Consider the following 17190-nt stretch of genomic DNA (forward strand, 5'->3'; position numbering starts at 1 on the left):
AAATTTATTTAGGCACTTTTACGGGGGCTTACGAAGTACTTACCTACTCGTTATTTCGTACTCGGCGAAGAACAAGAATTATTATTAAAGTTTGCGCAAGTAAAACTTTTGATAAATAACATATTTTTATGACCGTCATAAACTTAAATTAAATGATTTTAATAGAAGCATTAAAAATTGTTTTGCTTACAGCCTATTATTTTATAATCTAAGATTATTATATCATCTATATCATTTCTGAAAATATTTTAGGATTAAATAAATTACAGTGCTTGGCTATTTTTAACAATTTTTTAAATTAATATGGACAAGATAATCTTTCAAACTTTAATGATGTTTACTTGTACACATCTAACAGATTCTTGTTTTTGGTGTTAAATGTGAATTTAAGACCAAAAACAGCTCTCTGTTTACAATAAATATAAACCTAAAACTGCAGCTAATAAGTAATAAACTAATAACCGAAGAAAAAGCCATCCATGAAGCCAAAGAAATAAGAATTATAAAGACCAAGCGAAATTTCAATTTGTCCATTTTTTATTCAAGCGGTAATTCAGCATTCCGAGTCACTCTATTATGTAAATGCCGACATTCCAGCAGCCGAAACGGAATTGTTCGCGACGTGTAATATTTGGAAGTTTTAATTTAATTTTTCAGCTTTCACCTGTTTCTTTTGTAAACAAAAAAGTTAAAATGAACGAGACAGAAAAAGTATTTGGTGAAACAATAAAAGTAACACAGTAAATACCTGACGTTCTTTTTAGGTAAGTTGTGCCTAATTAAAACATGTCTAAGTTAAAACTAGTAATTTTACTTGAATATCATCCATAAAATGAATGCGGAAGAATCACTAGTTATCCTTTTGCCACTTCAAATCAAGACTGCATTTACTGCCACACTCTGAGACATTTAATCATGATTAAACTTTAATTTAATGAAGAGTTTGTCATTGTGTGTGTCATGTTACACACGAGCTCATATCGAAATCTTTTTTTTTTATGAAATAAGGGGGCAAACGAGCAAACAGGTCACCTGATGGAAAGCAACTACAATCGCCCATGGACACACGCAACATCTGAAGAGCTGCAGATGCGTTGCCGACAGGGAATATGCTCTCTTCTTGAAGGTTTGCAGGTGCAGGTCGTATAGGTCTGGAAATACTGCTGGTGACAGTTCGTTCTAAAGTTTTACAGTGCGTATTTTAATATTATTTTATAAGAAGACATCGGATTATATGCACGATGAAAGTGCCGAAATATGCATGCAAATATGCACGAAAAAATGGTCGAGATATGCACAAAATATGCACAATCAAAAGTCACTTATTATAAAAATGTATTCTTTTTGGAAGAGTTTTCCGGTGTTGCTCATAATAAATGCACTAATTTTCATAATTCCATTAAATCCAGGACTTTTTCTTCTTTCCTTACTTACATCTTAGTGGCCATGGAAGTTAACTACCGACTTTATTAATATTTTTTTTGATGTGGCTATTGTATTCTATTGTTGTCGCGATCACCGGTGCTCTTATGGGGCTTGAAGAATTATTATGGCCGAAATATGCACTATCAACGAAAAAATACCAAAATATGCACTATCGCCTAAAAACCCCATTATATGCATTTGCATATGCAAGTATGCAAATGCATATAATCCGATGTCTATAATAATAAGTAATAAATATTTGCCTCAGAGTGCGGCAGTCAGTCATTGGTTGTAGTAGAAGTTACGAAGTGGTTGTTCTCTCTAATTCAGCGATAAATTATACTGCTACTTATAGTGAGCAGTATCAGTGTCAGTTTCAGGCATCACCGCTTTCGCTTCTGCATTCTGCGGTTGGTTGCATTGCGGTAGATTGCGCTACGGTTGTTTTTGCCTTATTTTTATGTTGAATTTAATTTAACTACCTCTTGTCCAGTATTTGGTTTGAGTAAAAAAAAGGTAATAAATTAGACGCGAGTGTAAGAATTGAACAAGTATCTGGCTACACATAATATAATCCATAGTTTTTCTATTTCAAATAATTTTCCGACCCAGCCTCCATTTAAGGAAAAAATCGGAAAGTTTTTTCATATTACTTACCTTATTCTTCCTCTCACATCTTGAATTATTCTAGAATATTGCTAAGCTTTTTTTTTGTTTATTTTTGTTGTTTTGTTTGTCCTTTTTTTTGTTCTTGTTTTCTCTGTCTCTTGTTATGCTTTGTTTTATTGTAGTGTGCTGTGAAATTTGTTGAATAAATAAATGTCTGTCTGTCTGTCTTTTAACCACAACTTTGTGATTATGTGGCCAACGACGTGTGGTTCCATATCAACGTTAGTAATTTTCACCAGCTGTCTTTTGCATTAAGAAAAATCTACATTTGATTTCATAAGTGTCTGTCTGTTACTTCTTCTCGGAAAATTTCTCGAAAAGTTCTTTTTTTTTAATGAAATAAGGAGGCAAACGAGCAAACGGGTCACCTGATGGAAAGCAACTTCGTCGCCCATGGACACTCGCAGCATCAGAAGAGCTGCAGATGCGTTGCCGGCCTTTTAAGAGGGGAGGGTAGGGATGGGAAGGGAAGGGAATAGGGTAGAGGATTGGGCCTCCGGTAAACTCACTCACTCGGCGAAACACAGCGCAAGCGCTGTTTCACGCTGGTTTTCTGTGAGAACGTGGTATTTCTCTGGTCGAGCCCATTCGTGCCGAAGCATGGCCCTCCCACGTATATTTTTCTGACCTTTGACCTTAGTTATCTAGAACTCGCTATCACGCTATCGTAAGTAGGTTTTGAGACAAGTTGTAAAAGGTGTATGTATACCACTTCTAAATTCAGAACTGGAACACCTAGGTTCACTATACCAGGAATGATCTCTATCATTCTATCTTTTAATATAAAGGTAAAATTCGGAAAATAAGATCTGATCGTACACAGCCGGCAATTGTAGCTACATTTTATGGTATCTTCGGCCGCCTCATACGAGCTGATCCCTCTTAATAGAGGTGTTATTGGAAAGGTTTTCGGGAACAATTCGTTGCGATTAGGGGCTGATATAAATAAGATTTTTCTGTCGAGATTATAGTTTCATCGTACTTATAATCGCGGATTTAAGATGAACTAACGTATTTTCTATGAACTGAAGGAATGGAAAGATAATATATCAGAAATTATTTGTATTGTCTTAGATAATATTATAAAGTAAGCAATAATTGTAGTTTAACTTCAAGACATATTTTTTTAATCAAACGATACAAGTCACAACACCTATTCTATGTTTTTTTATAAAATATTTATTATTTTACTCATAATTTTGACGTGGGAGAGCCATGCTTCGGCCCAAATGGGCCGGCTCGACCGGAGAAATACCACGTCCTCACAGAAAACCGGCGTGAAACAGCGCTTCCGCTGTGTTTCGCCGAGTGAGTGAGTTTACCGGAGGCCCAAATCCCCTACCCTTTTCCCTTCCCTACCCTCCCCTATTTCCTTCCGTACCCTCCTTTATTCCCTTCCGTACCCTGCCCTATTCCCTTCCCTACCCTCCCCTATTACCCCTTAAAAGGCCGGCAACGCACCTGCAGCTCTTCTGATGCTGCGAGTGTCCAGGGGCGACTGAAGTTGCTTTCCATCAGGTGACCCGTTTGCTCGTTTGCCCCCTTATTACATTAAAAAAATTTATCTTAGTCTAGTGTTCCTAGACAATTTTATGTTATATTTATAAATTATGCCTTATTTTATTGTCTCAATTCATTAAATAAAAATAAAAGTAATAATTTGATTTTACTGGTAAGCTTAGTAAACAATAAGGGCCTGTTTCACCACTTTCTGATTAAAAGTGCCTAACAGGCTATTCACAACTTTTTTGACAGATTCTCCATACTTGATCTGTCAAGTTAATTGGTGGATAGCCTTATCAGGACTTGTGATGAAACAGGCCCTAACCCGTCGGTACTCTTCGTCTTCCCGTTGCCGAGTCGCGAGAACGCGTGAAACAGGCCCTAATGGCTGGTTTACACGTGTTAAGTTGATAAGTATTTAACTAAATTTTAACTTAATTTTAAGTTACTTATTGCATGTAAACACAAAATTTAGAAGCAAGTAGCAAGCTAAAATTTAGTTAAGTACTGAATAAGGAAATTAAAATTTTGACTATTTTCTGCTAAGTTGGCAGGCAGGGCTTGTCACTTGACACATTTCGGGCAGGCACCTGAAATTAAGTTACTTAATACGTATAAATCAGCCCTTAGTATCTAAAAATAATGTTGAACTTTTAGTTCTACATAAAAATATTATTCAAAGAGTCGGCCCGCTCTTGAGCGAAATATAAAACGCTTGCCAAATGACTTGCATGAAAAAACTATTTCTATAACATTTCGAATTTTCCTCGCACAAGGAAATTTCTGTATCCCCCTTTGTCTACGCCTATAACAAATTGTAAGAGAGCACGCATTCTTATGTAAATGTTATTTTTATATAAGTGTTTGTTTTATTCATGCGGAAGAAAATATTTGGGAGAAATAATTTTGGTGGTGCAATATGGTTTAGGTGTCTACGGAAGACGTTTTAAAACTACTTATTACTCAGAATTTAATACTCCAAAGTCCAAATACTCAAAATCGCATGACAAAAACAATTTTGAGGAAACCAAAAAAATTGCAAAACAATGTTTGAAAATAATATATACCTATCTGTTTTTCTTAGTAGAAATCAGTTCAAATATTTCGGTTTGACTGTTAATTTACTGAGGTAATTTGTTCGTGCCTATTAAAGTTGTCGATCTCCAATTTCCTTTGAACGTTTTACATGCTTAGTACTTACGTCTCTTAATAACCTTCTGCAGTTGACTTTAAATAATAACATGTTATATATTTAATTGTTAAATTTTTTAATTATGTAACTCATTTTATACCGGTAAAATTACGCTCGTGTGAGTCAAACAGGATTTTTGTATGAAACTGAATGCAGCAGGATTTCTGCCAGCCGAAATTCTGCGACTCACAGCTCACAAATTACGTACGTTTGGCTTCACCCTTATGAAATTTCCTACATATTATATTTTGGAATAGACACTTATCGATTATAGTTAACTGAGTCCCCATAAGCTGTATTTGGTAATTTAAACTCAAAAATTGTTTATGAATGCTGCAGTACGCCATTTGGGTAGGCGTCTACTGTCAATAAAATAAAAATGTTATCCAAGCGAAATTGAATCATAAGCCGCCGTGCTAAAATTGAATTTTTTCCGCAGGGACTGGAGATAAAAGGTCAAATGGTGTTCTGTACGGAGTCGGATTCGCTGCTGTTCGTGGGCTCGCCTTTCCTGGATGGACTTGAGGGTCTGACGGGGCGAGGACTGTTCATCTCGGATATTCCTCTTCATGATGCTACTAGGGATGTGATATTAGTCAGCGAGCAGACAAGGGCACAGGTATTATTAATATAGTCTATACTAATATTATAATTCTGAATAGTTTGTTTGTTTGTTTGAACGCGCTAATCTCAGGAACTACTGGTCCGATTTGAAAAATTCTTTTAGTGTTAGATAGCCCATTTATCCCATCAACTGTGGACCACGCTCTCGGGATGTCAAAAATGCGCGCATCTGTGGACCGCGCTCCTGGAGCTCGATTATCACCTTCATGTTTTATTTTAACCACAGTATATCGTAAACTATATCTTTACCGCTCTGACTTGCACAAAGTGTACTTAATATAACAAAGACGGGCTATAGTCACTTCTAATGACTCTAAAACATACTTACGAGGATTGCTAGAAGTTTCAAACTTGACCCTTGTCTTAAAATCGCGCGCGTACTGACAAGTTTTGTTTTTTTTTAAAGCTTGTGGGTTGAAGAAAATGTACGGAGAAGAGTGTTTTTCTTATTGTTGAATGTTAAATAATGTTTATTAATGTAAATTTCATAAAAATATTTTTAATTATATTTCATTTTCTTGTTATAAGGACAAAAACCTGATTTTTTTTTGTAATTCCGATTTCAAATTTAAATTAATAAGACTTAACATAGCAAAATAGGATTAATTTATTTTTATTATCTGAGCTTAATTCATTCAGATTCCAATGACATAGTTATAATATGCATCCCCCATAAGGAATTTTAGAGTTATCGTCATTTTAACGCGTCACGCGTGAACATCCAGAAGTAGCCCCACAGATGCGCTTTTTTTTCAAAATGGCCGCCACAGCTGAAGGGTTATCGAAAAAGGCTTGGAAAGGCAAAAGCGTGTAAATAGCTAAATTGCCTGCGGGATAATACAAAGTTCTCAAAAAAAAAAAAAACTCCGGAATCCGTATCATGCCCGACTAACCTGTTCCATAGTCAACAGGGATGCTCCTCAGGCAATTGCAGTAGCAGCAAGCCCGTTGGGTCTTGTAGGAGCAAGATGATTGTCTTCTGTAGTGCGTGGTCCACTCCGGAGCGTAGCTGAAGTACTCTTGAATTTTGATGCACTTTGGTCGGCCGACCACACAAAAAGTTCACAGCGATTATATTGAAAAACGAAAAGGGAAAGAAGCTTGAAATTCCAGCTGGATTAAGCCTTTTCAAGGAAAAATTATCAGAACAAGATTTTCTCGTATGCCATCAAGCCCGATCCGCGGCATAAAGAGGCCAGCAAACACTTGTCATCTGTCAAGTGTCAAAGATATGTATTCTTCGTCTTCTTCCGACAGTGGTGAATTGCCATATTATGTTAAAGGTTCATCCAACGGTTGATGAACAGAAACTCCCAAACTGAGTTACATCCAAACAGCGGAAATCAAACACAACACAAATCCAGAGTGTAATTTGAGAACTTATTATTTAATTATTAAGGAAATAAAGGAAATATAATATATTAAATTATAACAAATTAAGTGCACAACCAAGGCTCTAGGCTATATTTTATCACGCTAAAACTAATAGGAGCGAAGAAATAGAGGAAAATGTGGAAAAAACGAGGGAAATTATTTAAAAGGGCTTATTTGAATGCGCTAATGTCAAGAACTACTAGTCCGATTTGAAAAATTCTTTCAGTATTAGATAGTCCATTTATCGAAAAAGGCTATAGGCTATATTTTATCACGCTAAGACTAATAGGAGCTGTGGACTAATTTGTCTGTGAAATATCTAATTTACGCCGTACGCGGGCGAAGCCGCACGGAACGTCTAATATATTACTATTATAAAGCGGAAGAGTTTGTTTGTTTGTTTGAACGCCTTAATCTCAGGAACTGCTGGTCCGATTTGAAAAATTATTTCAGTGTTATATAAAATATGAATAATGCCCTTTTAAGATGCTAGAATAAGGGCATTTGAAGGTGTTTGATTTTGGTAGTTAAAACTTGTTATATCTGAAAGGAGCCGCTCAGACTTGTTTTCTTTCCGTAGTATTATGTTGTAAGGTTTGAAATATTGCTAATAATATTGCAATCCTATTTTTTGACTTTGTTGGGTTATTTTCACAATATTACGTTTGTTTGAGTTAGTAGATATTATTCCAGTGCATTGAATAAATCACATTATATTAGTGAAAGCACACAAATTATACTATGCATACAATTCTGTGTTTACAAACTAAAATTTACTATATAATTTTAACAATGATTTACAAAATAATTTTCCGACTCTACCTATTAATTATGCAAGACTATTATCATATTTTAATGATAATGTTGTATGCAGAATTTTAACAAACAAATGTTTGTATTAACTAGGAGGTAGAACATTTTTGATCTTCAGGTTTGATTTACATGCATCCGCCCGAACGCGCGGTTTGGCGGCTACACCGCGAGATCGCTATTTAAATCAATCGATACATACTAATATCGCTCGTAATCTCGTGGTATAGTGGTCAAACCGTTCCTTCGCGCTGACGTAATTTAGCCTTATCCATCTCACTCCTGCAATTCCAACAAAACTTCTTTGCAAAACATGTTTTTCAGTATAAACTCTTAAGTCATAGTTACTGAAGTCGCATAAAAACTTTTGCCCCTTATCGTGGGATCGATTTTCCATTTAATTAAGACCTATAATCCAAGTTTCCTGTTTCCCCGTTATCCAAGATCTCGATAGAGGCGTTTAGACAGATTACACTTTAGATAAATTGCGTGGATTGACTTCGGGTCAGTAACGATCTGGCCGGAAACTATGGAAGTCAAAATCAAACTTAGATTATTCGGAGAGTTCCCACATAAGACGTAAAGGGGATCGAACGGAATTAGACACACTAAATTACGTAGTAACTATTTAATAATATGTGGCCTAAAGATTAAGGCCGTCATTTAATCAAAAGCAAACCTCTATAATACATTTTTATGAAAACCTTTTATGTTTATATTTAAGAATGACATGCCCGGTTTGGCTAACGCCAAATTATCGAGTATCAACCAATCAAAAATGCTGTTTAATAAGAAAACCTCGGAACATGATAACTAGTCAGTTTTATTTACAGCGTCGATACACTTTAAACGCTGCATAAAATTGATTGTTGTTCTGGTGATTATTAAATTACGTTAATTTATAATTTACATAAGTATTAAGAAAATCATTAGGCTGTTTAACCCGTTATGTTTTTACAAAACCCAAATGGTCACATGCCAGGAACATGCGATAACGTCGGTTGTTAAAATGTAACAGAATATAATATTTTGCTTGCCTTAATTTTGTAAGAATCGAAATTAGAAAATAAAATAATATTTATATGGTAAAAGGAAATGCATAAATAAATAGTCTAGTAACACCAAATCCTTTTTGAAATATTAAGGTACATAATGCTTATACTTGTGTAACCCTAAGTTTGTTTGGGCCGTCCTGCATCATACAGTATTATAATCTAATCCCATACGAGCTTACGACCATGATCTTTTAGACCCGTATATTTGATTTAATTTATGTTGATCCGTTTTAATATTAAGGGTCACCTGCTAGAGAATTAACCGCCATATGGTTTTTTTATAATGTGTTTCACGGGTGAAACAAGAGATTTAGCTACAGTAATTTGTGTTTTAGTTACATACCAATGTAGTAAAGTAAATTCTTTGGAGTAAGTATATTAGTCTTCAGAGTTCTTAGGCAAATTGCATTCAATAGTTTTGAAAATAGAATTGCAAATAAAAAAAATGAGATTGGACATAGTAGTTATGTCTATTGTGGACATAGCATGTCACCGTGTCATGGCGCTAGCAATTATTGCCCTATGACAAAATATACCTACCATACACTTTCGATATCGATATTCGCTTTAAAAAATCAAAACCAACAAGAAAGCAACTGAGGCTGCGTTTCCACAAGAGATGTGTTACGAGGAATATGTTTTTGAAAAACCAATAGAATCGATTCATTTACGTGACCTCGCTCAGTGCAGCGATTCTATTGGACCTTAAAAATGCATTTCTCGCAACACATTTCTGGTGAAAACGCAGCCTTAGGGCCTGTTTCACAGCTTTCTGATAAGTGCCGAATAGTTTATCCACTAGTTAACTTGACAGATATGAGATAGAGTATGGAGAATATGTCAAAAAGTTGTAGCTATCTTTATTCGGCACTTTATCAAGAAGTGGTGAGACAGGCCCTAAAAAGCATGGTTGTAGCAGGAAGATACATTTCGCCACGCTATAAATATATTCGAAGTACCCAAAGATTATTTGTTTGTGTTCCGATCCACGAAAACGCTTACTTTATCTCAAAACCGCGGTGTATTGGATTTCGATTTTATTTCCTTTTTATTTCGCCTCGATTCCCGATAAAACGCGAATACGGGTTCCATTATAATAATAGTGAAATACTGGAAAACATAATATTGGTGCCTAATATTGTTTATAGCCGCTACCTATACTATACTATTTTATTAGGTACCAAAATGTGCTCGCCACTTCATGAACAATAATAATCAAAGTTTGTTCATCGCGCAGAAACTGCTCATTTTAAAACTATCCGATGTCCTTTCCTGGGACTCAAAATATGTCCCCACCAAAAAAATCATCAAAATAGGGTTTATCTAAATAGGAAGAATAACAGACACAATTTCGCTTTAATAATTATTATTAGAATATAACTAGCTTTTCTTATTTAATTTTCATGATTCTTCTTTTTTAGGATGGTCTACGGAAAAGAATGGATAAATTGAAGAATTCAATAGTGGAGACGAGTAAATCCGTAGACAAGGAGAGAGAGAAGAATGTGAGCCTCCTACACCTGATATTTCCACCGCACATAGCGAAGAGACTTTGGCTAGGTAAGACTAGACTTTTATAGGTCACGAGTCACGACAACTTTTATATGCGTCGAGTCAGGTGTACTTTATTATAGTTTATAGACTCATGAAAACTGTGTTTTCCGTTTGAAATGATTCACCCACTTGTAATTTTAAAATTTGAACTCTAATGTATTTCTTTATTTCAATATTTTAGCGGACCTTAATTTTATTTCCATCGGTTTTTTCTTGCCTAAACTTATTTTTGAAGGTTAGTTTCATCATATCCATAGAAAGCTATGCTTACATTGAAATAAAAGATAGTCTGCTTTATAAGTACTATCCCTTCAAACTATGTAAACATTATCCCCCTTACTAATAAACGTATAAGCTTTGAATAGTTATACAGTGTTTTGTTCCTGTCACACAAGTGACATTTTTAATTGGATTGGAGAAGACAAAACACTGTATAACTATTCAAAGCTTATACAGCTATTATAGCATTTATTAGTTAGGGGGTATAGCTATTGCATAGCTTTTAATGCGGGCTTAGATCGGCGACCGAATCAAAAAATTCCGTAACGAAAAAATCTAACACACCCTTCTCCGACCGGCACAGTTACAATTGCATACGTTGATAAAAAAATGCAATGGCTTTACCTCGGCGATCCCCTAATGCCACACGTATTTTTTTCTTTAATAATACAGTGATATTTTTTTAGGGGAGGCGATAGAGGCGAAGAGTCACGACGACGTGACGATGTTGTTCAGCGACATCGTGGGCTTCACGTCGATCTGCGCGACCGCCACGCCCATGATGGTGATTGCCATGCTGGAGGACCTGTACAGCGTGTTCGACGTATTCTGCGAAGAGCTGGACGTGTATAAGGTAAGGAAATATCTACTTTTTTGGAAGTCGGTTAAAAATTAGTAGCAGTAACTTGCGGTAACTTCTGCGTGCCGAAAATCGTATGTCACGCGGGAAGTTTACATTTTCTGAATAGAAAATATATTAACATACTATAATTTTAAATCCAGAAAATGTAGAGAGGGCCATGCCCTCTCCAGGACTCAAAGTATCTGCATTCAGAATTTCATCAAAATCGGTGTAAAGTAAACACATCAATTTATGATCCTATCATGGTTTCTAGCAATAACTAATAATAATAAGGTATGTAAATTAGTACCTATGTAAAAATTAAATAGGTAACAGGAGTGAGCACATACAAACATTGATTATGATATCGGAAATTATTATGATGTTATCAACAATTTATCTTCCATAGGCTCTCATAATTGAGTAAAAGGGTCCCGATCGTGGACCTATATAATTCAGTTACACGAGGACCCATCTTTAATAAACCAATTTTCATAGATGAACCCTTTGACGTTTAACATATTAAACTTTATTATTACCCATAGTTCGAATATGGCACCTTCATAGTTCTATCAGACCTCTACAAATTTCCAGTTGGATCTAATATTGGAACACTACGTTTTACCTATTTTTATTTTATTTTACTCGGTAGATATTTTTGTCTCGTTCGCCGAGTGAAGTTTGTAAAAGTTACTCATAAATTTCTAATTAAGAAGAAAAACTTTAAAACTAACATGATAATTTTATGCTTTGAACAGAAAAATAAAGGATATCTTAACTCGGCTACGAGTATTATTTTCGCTCAAAAATTTTCACGCACGAAAACTTTCGTAATTTGCAAAAATAGGAACAAATTCAAAATGGCCTGAAACTACTCCAAATTTGTCCTCTTTTTGTCTCGACATGCTTTGTGTTTTGTATAAGGAAAATCATTTCACCTCAAGTCAGGTGGCATAATGGCCGATTTTATTTCTCAAAAAAGTTCCAAGTGCGGCTATTATCTGGCAGTGCTCAGTAATTGCGGTCTGGAACTGCCTCCTAATGCTGTTAACCTTGACTTTTGTCTTAATAAAGTTCAATTTATCAAACCGCCCGAATATTTTCATTGCCTCTCCCAAAACTTCGGCTATTGCTTTGAATGTAGAACCATAAAGATGGTGAATTATCATTCAGCTAGATTATTCTGGAAGAATCCATTTGTCATATTAATCGTCAAATTTTACTGGCGGTATGAAGTATCAAGCTATTAAAATAATATGATCATTTAAATAATTATACTTAGTACTTATAGCTTTAATTTATTCTCCTGGAATTTGTATATTTAATTAAAGGTCAAAACTTAATCACAAAAATTCGTATAAAATGAAAAAAAAAATTATACGTTATAATAGTTTATTACATATAATATGTAGTTATTAATAAAAACTTGAAAAATAAACTAAGCTTGTTAACAAAAAATATACTACGTCAAGTAAGTACATATACTGTTAAACTTCGTAAGTCTAGAAAGAGGGAAGACTTACAGACATACAAACGTTCAAAAAAATACAAAGAAATTGGAATTTAATGGTTGGACTTTTTGTAAGTTAAATTACAAGGTAGAAGTTATCTAATAAAAGGAAGCGATACTCTTTAAGTTCGTGTCCCATGGCGGTTGTATGCAGTCTACCATGAAATGGAAATGGAAAAAGCTGAATATAAAACTGTAAAGGCCAAAGTAATACAACGTAAATAAAAATATTATGTTATTGTACGTAATAAAGTTAGATGACATTAGTATTTTTTACAGAAAAGGAAAGTTAAAAGTGACAACTTAGAAAAATAATGTACTTATCAAAAATTGTTTCATGTTTTGGAATATATTCGGCATTAAAGTTATCCCTTGTAATTGAGACTTCAGAACAATTCAGGTCGAAATACATTTAATGAAAATAGATTTTAGCATGAAACTGGAGTATGTGTTACGTGACAAATGTAACATAATATAAGTAAAGGATAATTTATTCCCTGGGTGTTCCCAATTTTATCGTCGTCAAGAAAAATGCGTCAGCTTAAAGGTGATAAAGTGTTGGATTTGAAAAATCTTTTTTTAAGGTCGAAAATATCTTAATAATGACACATGAATTTATTTTTCTGTAATATAAGACATGTAAATTGCCCATTACGGCTGTTAGGGGCTTTAAAATGTTTTTTAAATTCAGGTCCATTATTGGTAGGTTTTACGAAATATTTTTGGTATTAGCCATCTCATTTTATCTTGTCGCTCATAATATAATGCTTTGTTCAAACCTACGCGACCAAGCGACTGCGAAACGGGAGCATCAAGAAAGGATCCAAAAGTTAATTCATAGTTATATAGCGAAACTGAGTAATTTGGTTGCGTTAGGGTTGATTCAGACCGCAACGCGACGCGTAGATGCATTTCTAAATGTATATGGATTTGACAGATTCGCAGATGTCTCACACAATTGAAATCTGTCAAATCCATACTTTATGCCACGCCCCTCCTCGCCTTGTCGCGTTGCGGTCTGAATTGACCCTAAGGGTTAATTCAGACCGCAACGCGACGCCAGATGCATTTCTAAATTTGTACTGAATTGACAGATTTCAATTGCGTGAGACGTCTTTCAAATTTATCGAATCTATATAAAATGCATCCACGCGTCCTGTTGCAGTCTGAATAAACCCTTATGTGAAACTCAGCCGCCAGATCACGACTGACTAAATGACGTACATCCTCTGTCTGCGTATCTATTTCTTCGAAGGCATTTAGGTACCCTGTCCACCCTTTATTCCAAGTTAGAAAAACTAACCAATGTTTTGCTTTGCAGGTGGAAACCATAGGTGACGCATACTGTGTTGCAAGCGGACTCCACAAGAAGATCACCACTCACGCGCCTCAAATCGCCTGGATGGCGCTGAGGATGGTAGAGACCTGCGCACAGCATTTGACACATGAAGGCAATCCCATAAAGGTATGCCACGTTTGACCCCGAATTTTATTACAAAAAAGGAGTTGTCGCTTAACCACAAAAATCACACACACACATACTAAGTTGTAACAGTAAAATTTTAGTCCTTTAAATTTTGAATTGTTTTTGTTTTGAAGGAATCCAATTTGAAAAGTTCCTGACTTTCCGGTATTACTAAATAAATGTAAACACGACATTTTATCATCAGCGAAATGAACAAAATCAATCACTCACGTTCATTTCCATATTGAAATAATGACTTGCTCATTTGAAGTTGCCTGCTACGCTCGATAATTTCACATAATTCAGAATTAATCATGGTCAATACAGTCGAGGGCTCTCCTCTTATCTCCCCTCGGCAAAATTTGGAAAAGCCATTTGTATGAAAATGCCACGGACAAAATATAAATCTGCAAAAAATTGCTTACGCTCAATAAGCAGTATTCAAATAAACCTTTTGTATGTAAAAAATACTGTGTCCAATGATTTGTGTTGTGTGGCAAATGTATTTTTATTAACATAATATCTGGAGTTTTGATTTGAAAGTGCTGGCAGCTGAATTTGTTTCGACATAGGTTGAATTTGTGTATGTATGTTTTTGTACTTGTACTTTAAAAATATAGAGGTTTATTGATTGTGGACTTGAATAGTGTCATTCAATTATTGAATAGTATAAAGTATCATTCAATGAATTCACTAGTCATTCAATCGAATCGCAGATTGAACCAGATGACTACAGCATACATACATTGTAATATTTTCTATAGATTAGTCGATGAATAGAAATTATACTCCATCGCTCGGACGTCATATTTCGTTTTTACAATTAAGCACTAGAAGCGCGGTGTTACCAGAGTTATCTTCATACGCGAGTGATACTCAGAAATATGGAATTGGACTAGAGAACCAAGAATACACTTCCGAGTTCCGTCAATAAGACACATCTCTAGTATTTTAATATAGTAATAATATAATACTAGAGATGTGTCTTATTGCATTATATCTAACTGTGAAAACGTGCAATGGTGTTTGTTCGCGCCTTAGCTGCGAACACCTACACAATCGTCGAGCGCGGCCGTCGGCGCTCTTCCATCCCACGCACAGGCACGAGAACATTCGCGGCGCGGTACGAGGTACACCGCGAGCCCCACTTCTATACCTACAACCGCCGTGGACGCTCATAGTTAAAATTTCTATTATCTCAAGTTCAAAATTGTAAAAATATCGAGAATATAACATTTGTATAAAGAGTACAGTTTTTGATTCATCTCTTATGTTCGACCGAACAGTGTTAAGTATTTTTGTAGTATTTAAGGTTGTTAATCAAATCACTGAATGTTTTCCTGATAAAATGAAAATAAAATAAAAATATTAAACCTCAATTTTCTCCGATTTTATAATATTTTGGTAGAAGCCTTAAGTCGGCAGTACAGACCTTTTAGGGTGTTTTCCCACGAGCCATGACGACACGACACCGCAAAATGCGTGAAGACTCCGGGCGCCATACATTTCTATGTACCGTTTATACACACAATGACGCCACACACCACGACACATGATTTTCAGACGACAATGCACTATGTGGTTAGATACTGCTATGTTGTCACGTTTTTTTTTTTGCGGTGACGATTTAGCGACTGTTTAGAACCTGTATCAACTTTTACATTATGGATCGCACGACACGATAATTATATGGCAGTTGTCTGTGGAACTACTAAAGCTACTGCGGTGGGAAAGCGTCCAAACGACAGCTTAATGTGTGCCATGTGTCGTATAGTCTTAAATCGTGTCGTGTGACGTGTTGCAGCTCGTGGGAAAACGCGCTTAATCTAAACTGAAACAAATGATTCTGATTCTGTTTTGTGACGTCACAGATGCGTATCGGCCTGCACACGGGCACGGTGCTGGCGGGCGTGGTGGGCAAGACCATGCTCAAGTACTGCCTGTTTGGCCACAACGTCACGCTCGCCAACAAGTTCGAGTCCGGCTCGGAGCCGCTCAAGATCAACGTCAGCCCAACCACATATGAGTAAGTTTGTTCTTTTTTAATGCTGACGTACTCTTCGAGGAATTTAACAACAGTTTTGAATTTACAACGTCAACAAATTGATTGATGTTAAGTGACGAGACGATGAGATGCAGTTTTTTCAATTTAATTCAATTCAATTCATTTATTTGCTTTACAAGTGGTTAATACAGTAGGTGGTGATAAGGTTCTTATGATTTTAATAAATAACACTTTTAGCAATAATATATAAAATAGAGTGCACATCTTTATACGTGGGAGAGCCATGCTTCGGCCGGCTCGACCGGAGATATACCACGTTCTCACAGACAACCGGCGTGAAACAGCGCTTGCGCTGTGTTTCGCCGAGTGAGTGAGTTTACCGGAGGCCCAATTCCCTTCCTTATCCTCCCCTATTACCTTCCCTTCCCATCCCTACCCTCCCCTATTACCCTATTCCCTCTTAAAAGGCCGGCAACGCACCTGCAGCTCTTCTGATGCTGCGAGTGTCCATGGGCGATGGAAGTTGCTTTCCATCAGGTGACCCGTTTACTCATTTGCCCCCTTCTTTCATAAAAAAAAATTGTGTAATGTAGGTAATACATGTAACAACTAACAGGTGTTAAACTTAATAGTTTTGTTTGGACGCATTTAAAAATACATCGCATCGCATTTTCACATTGTAATGTAAACTGACTTTTAATGTTCTTCTTTTGAAATGTTGATATACTTTTCAAAGAGCTCTTCGGGAAATATAGGATTTTTGAATTTCCACGATCATCACACTGGTTCACTTAATTCAGTACTTAGTCATTCATAAATTCACATTCAGAACGATACGTGCCATCTGAATTCATTTGAATAAAATAATCGCATTCTGTAAAAAAATAAACTTTATATAATAATATACTTTATAGTAGACTTTTAGTAAATATATTATCTATGATATCCAACTTAAAAGGATTTAAAAGAAAAATCCATATCCTAGCGGGACTTGAGAGTGAATTCCAACACTCACCCTCCCGAGATAAGACGTCGCGTGACTACGTGACGACCTCGAGGCCGTTATCTATAACGACATCTCTAGTTACACACGCACAAAGAGTAGTCCCTTTATAAAAAAGTAAGAGCCTGTCCGCTCTGCGAATTTTGAACGTTCGAAACGA

At 35.7% G+C, this 17190-nt stretch overlaps 1 protein-coding gene across 1 annotated transcript in view; it reads left to right on the forward strand.

Annotated features, from left to right (window-relative positions):
- LOC121726388 (head-specific guanylate cyclase) overlaps positions 1 to 17190 on the forward strand; it is a 107509-nt gene that overhangs the window by 82301 nt on the left and 8018 nt on the right. Inside the window, exons 9-13 of the mRNA XM_042113733.1 lie at positions 5229 to 5408; positions 10074 to 10212; positions 10893 to 11059; positions 13879 to 14022; positions 15894 to 16048. Of these exons, the coding sequence (XP_041969667.1) occupies positions 5229 to 5408; positions 10074 to 10212; positions 10893 to 11059; positions 13879 to 14022; positions 15894 to 16048 (785 nt within the window). The remainder of the gene's footprint in view (positions 1 to 5228; positions 5409 to 10073; positions 10213 to 10892; positions 11060 to 13878; positions 14023 to 15893; positions 16049 to 17190) is intronic.

This window comes from Aricia agestis, chromosome 4 (assembly GCF_905147365.1).
Source record: "Aricia agestis chromosome 4, ilAriAges1.1, whole genome shotgun sequence".
Classification (NCBI taxonomy): domain Eukaryota; kingdom Metazoa; phylum Arthropoda; class Insecta; order Lepidoptera; family Lycaenidae; genus Aricia; species Aricia agestis.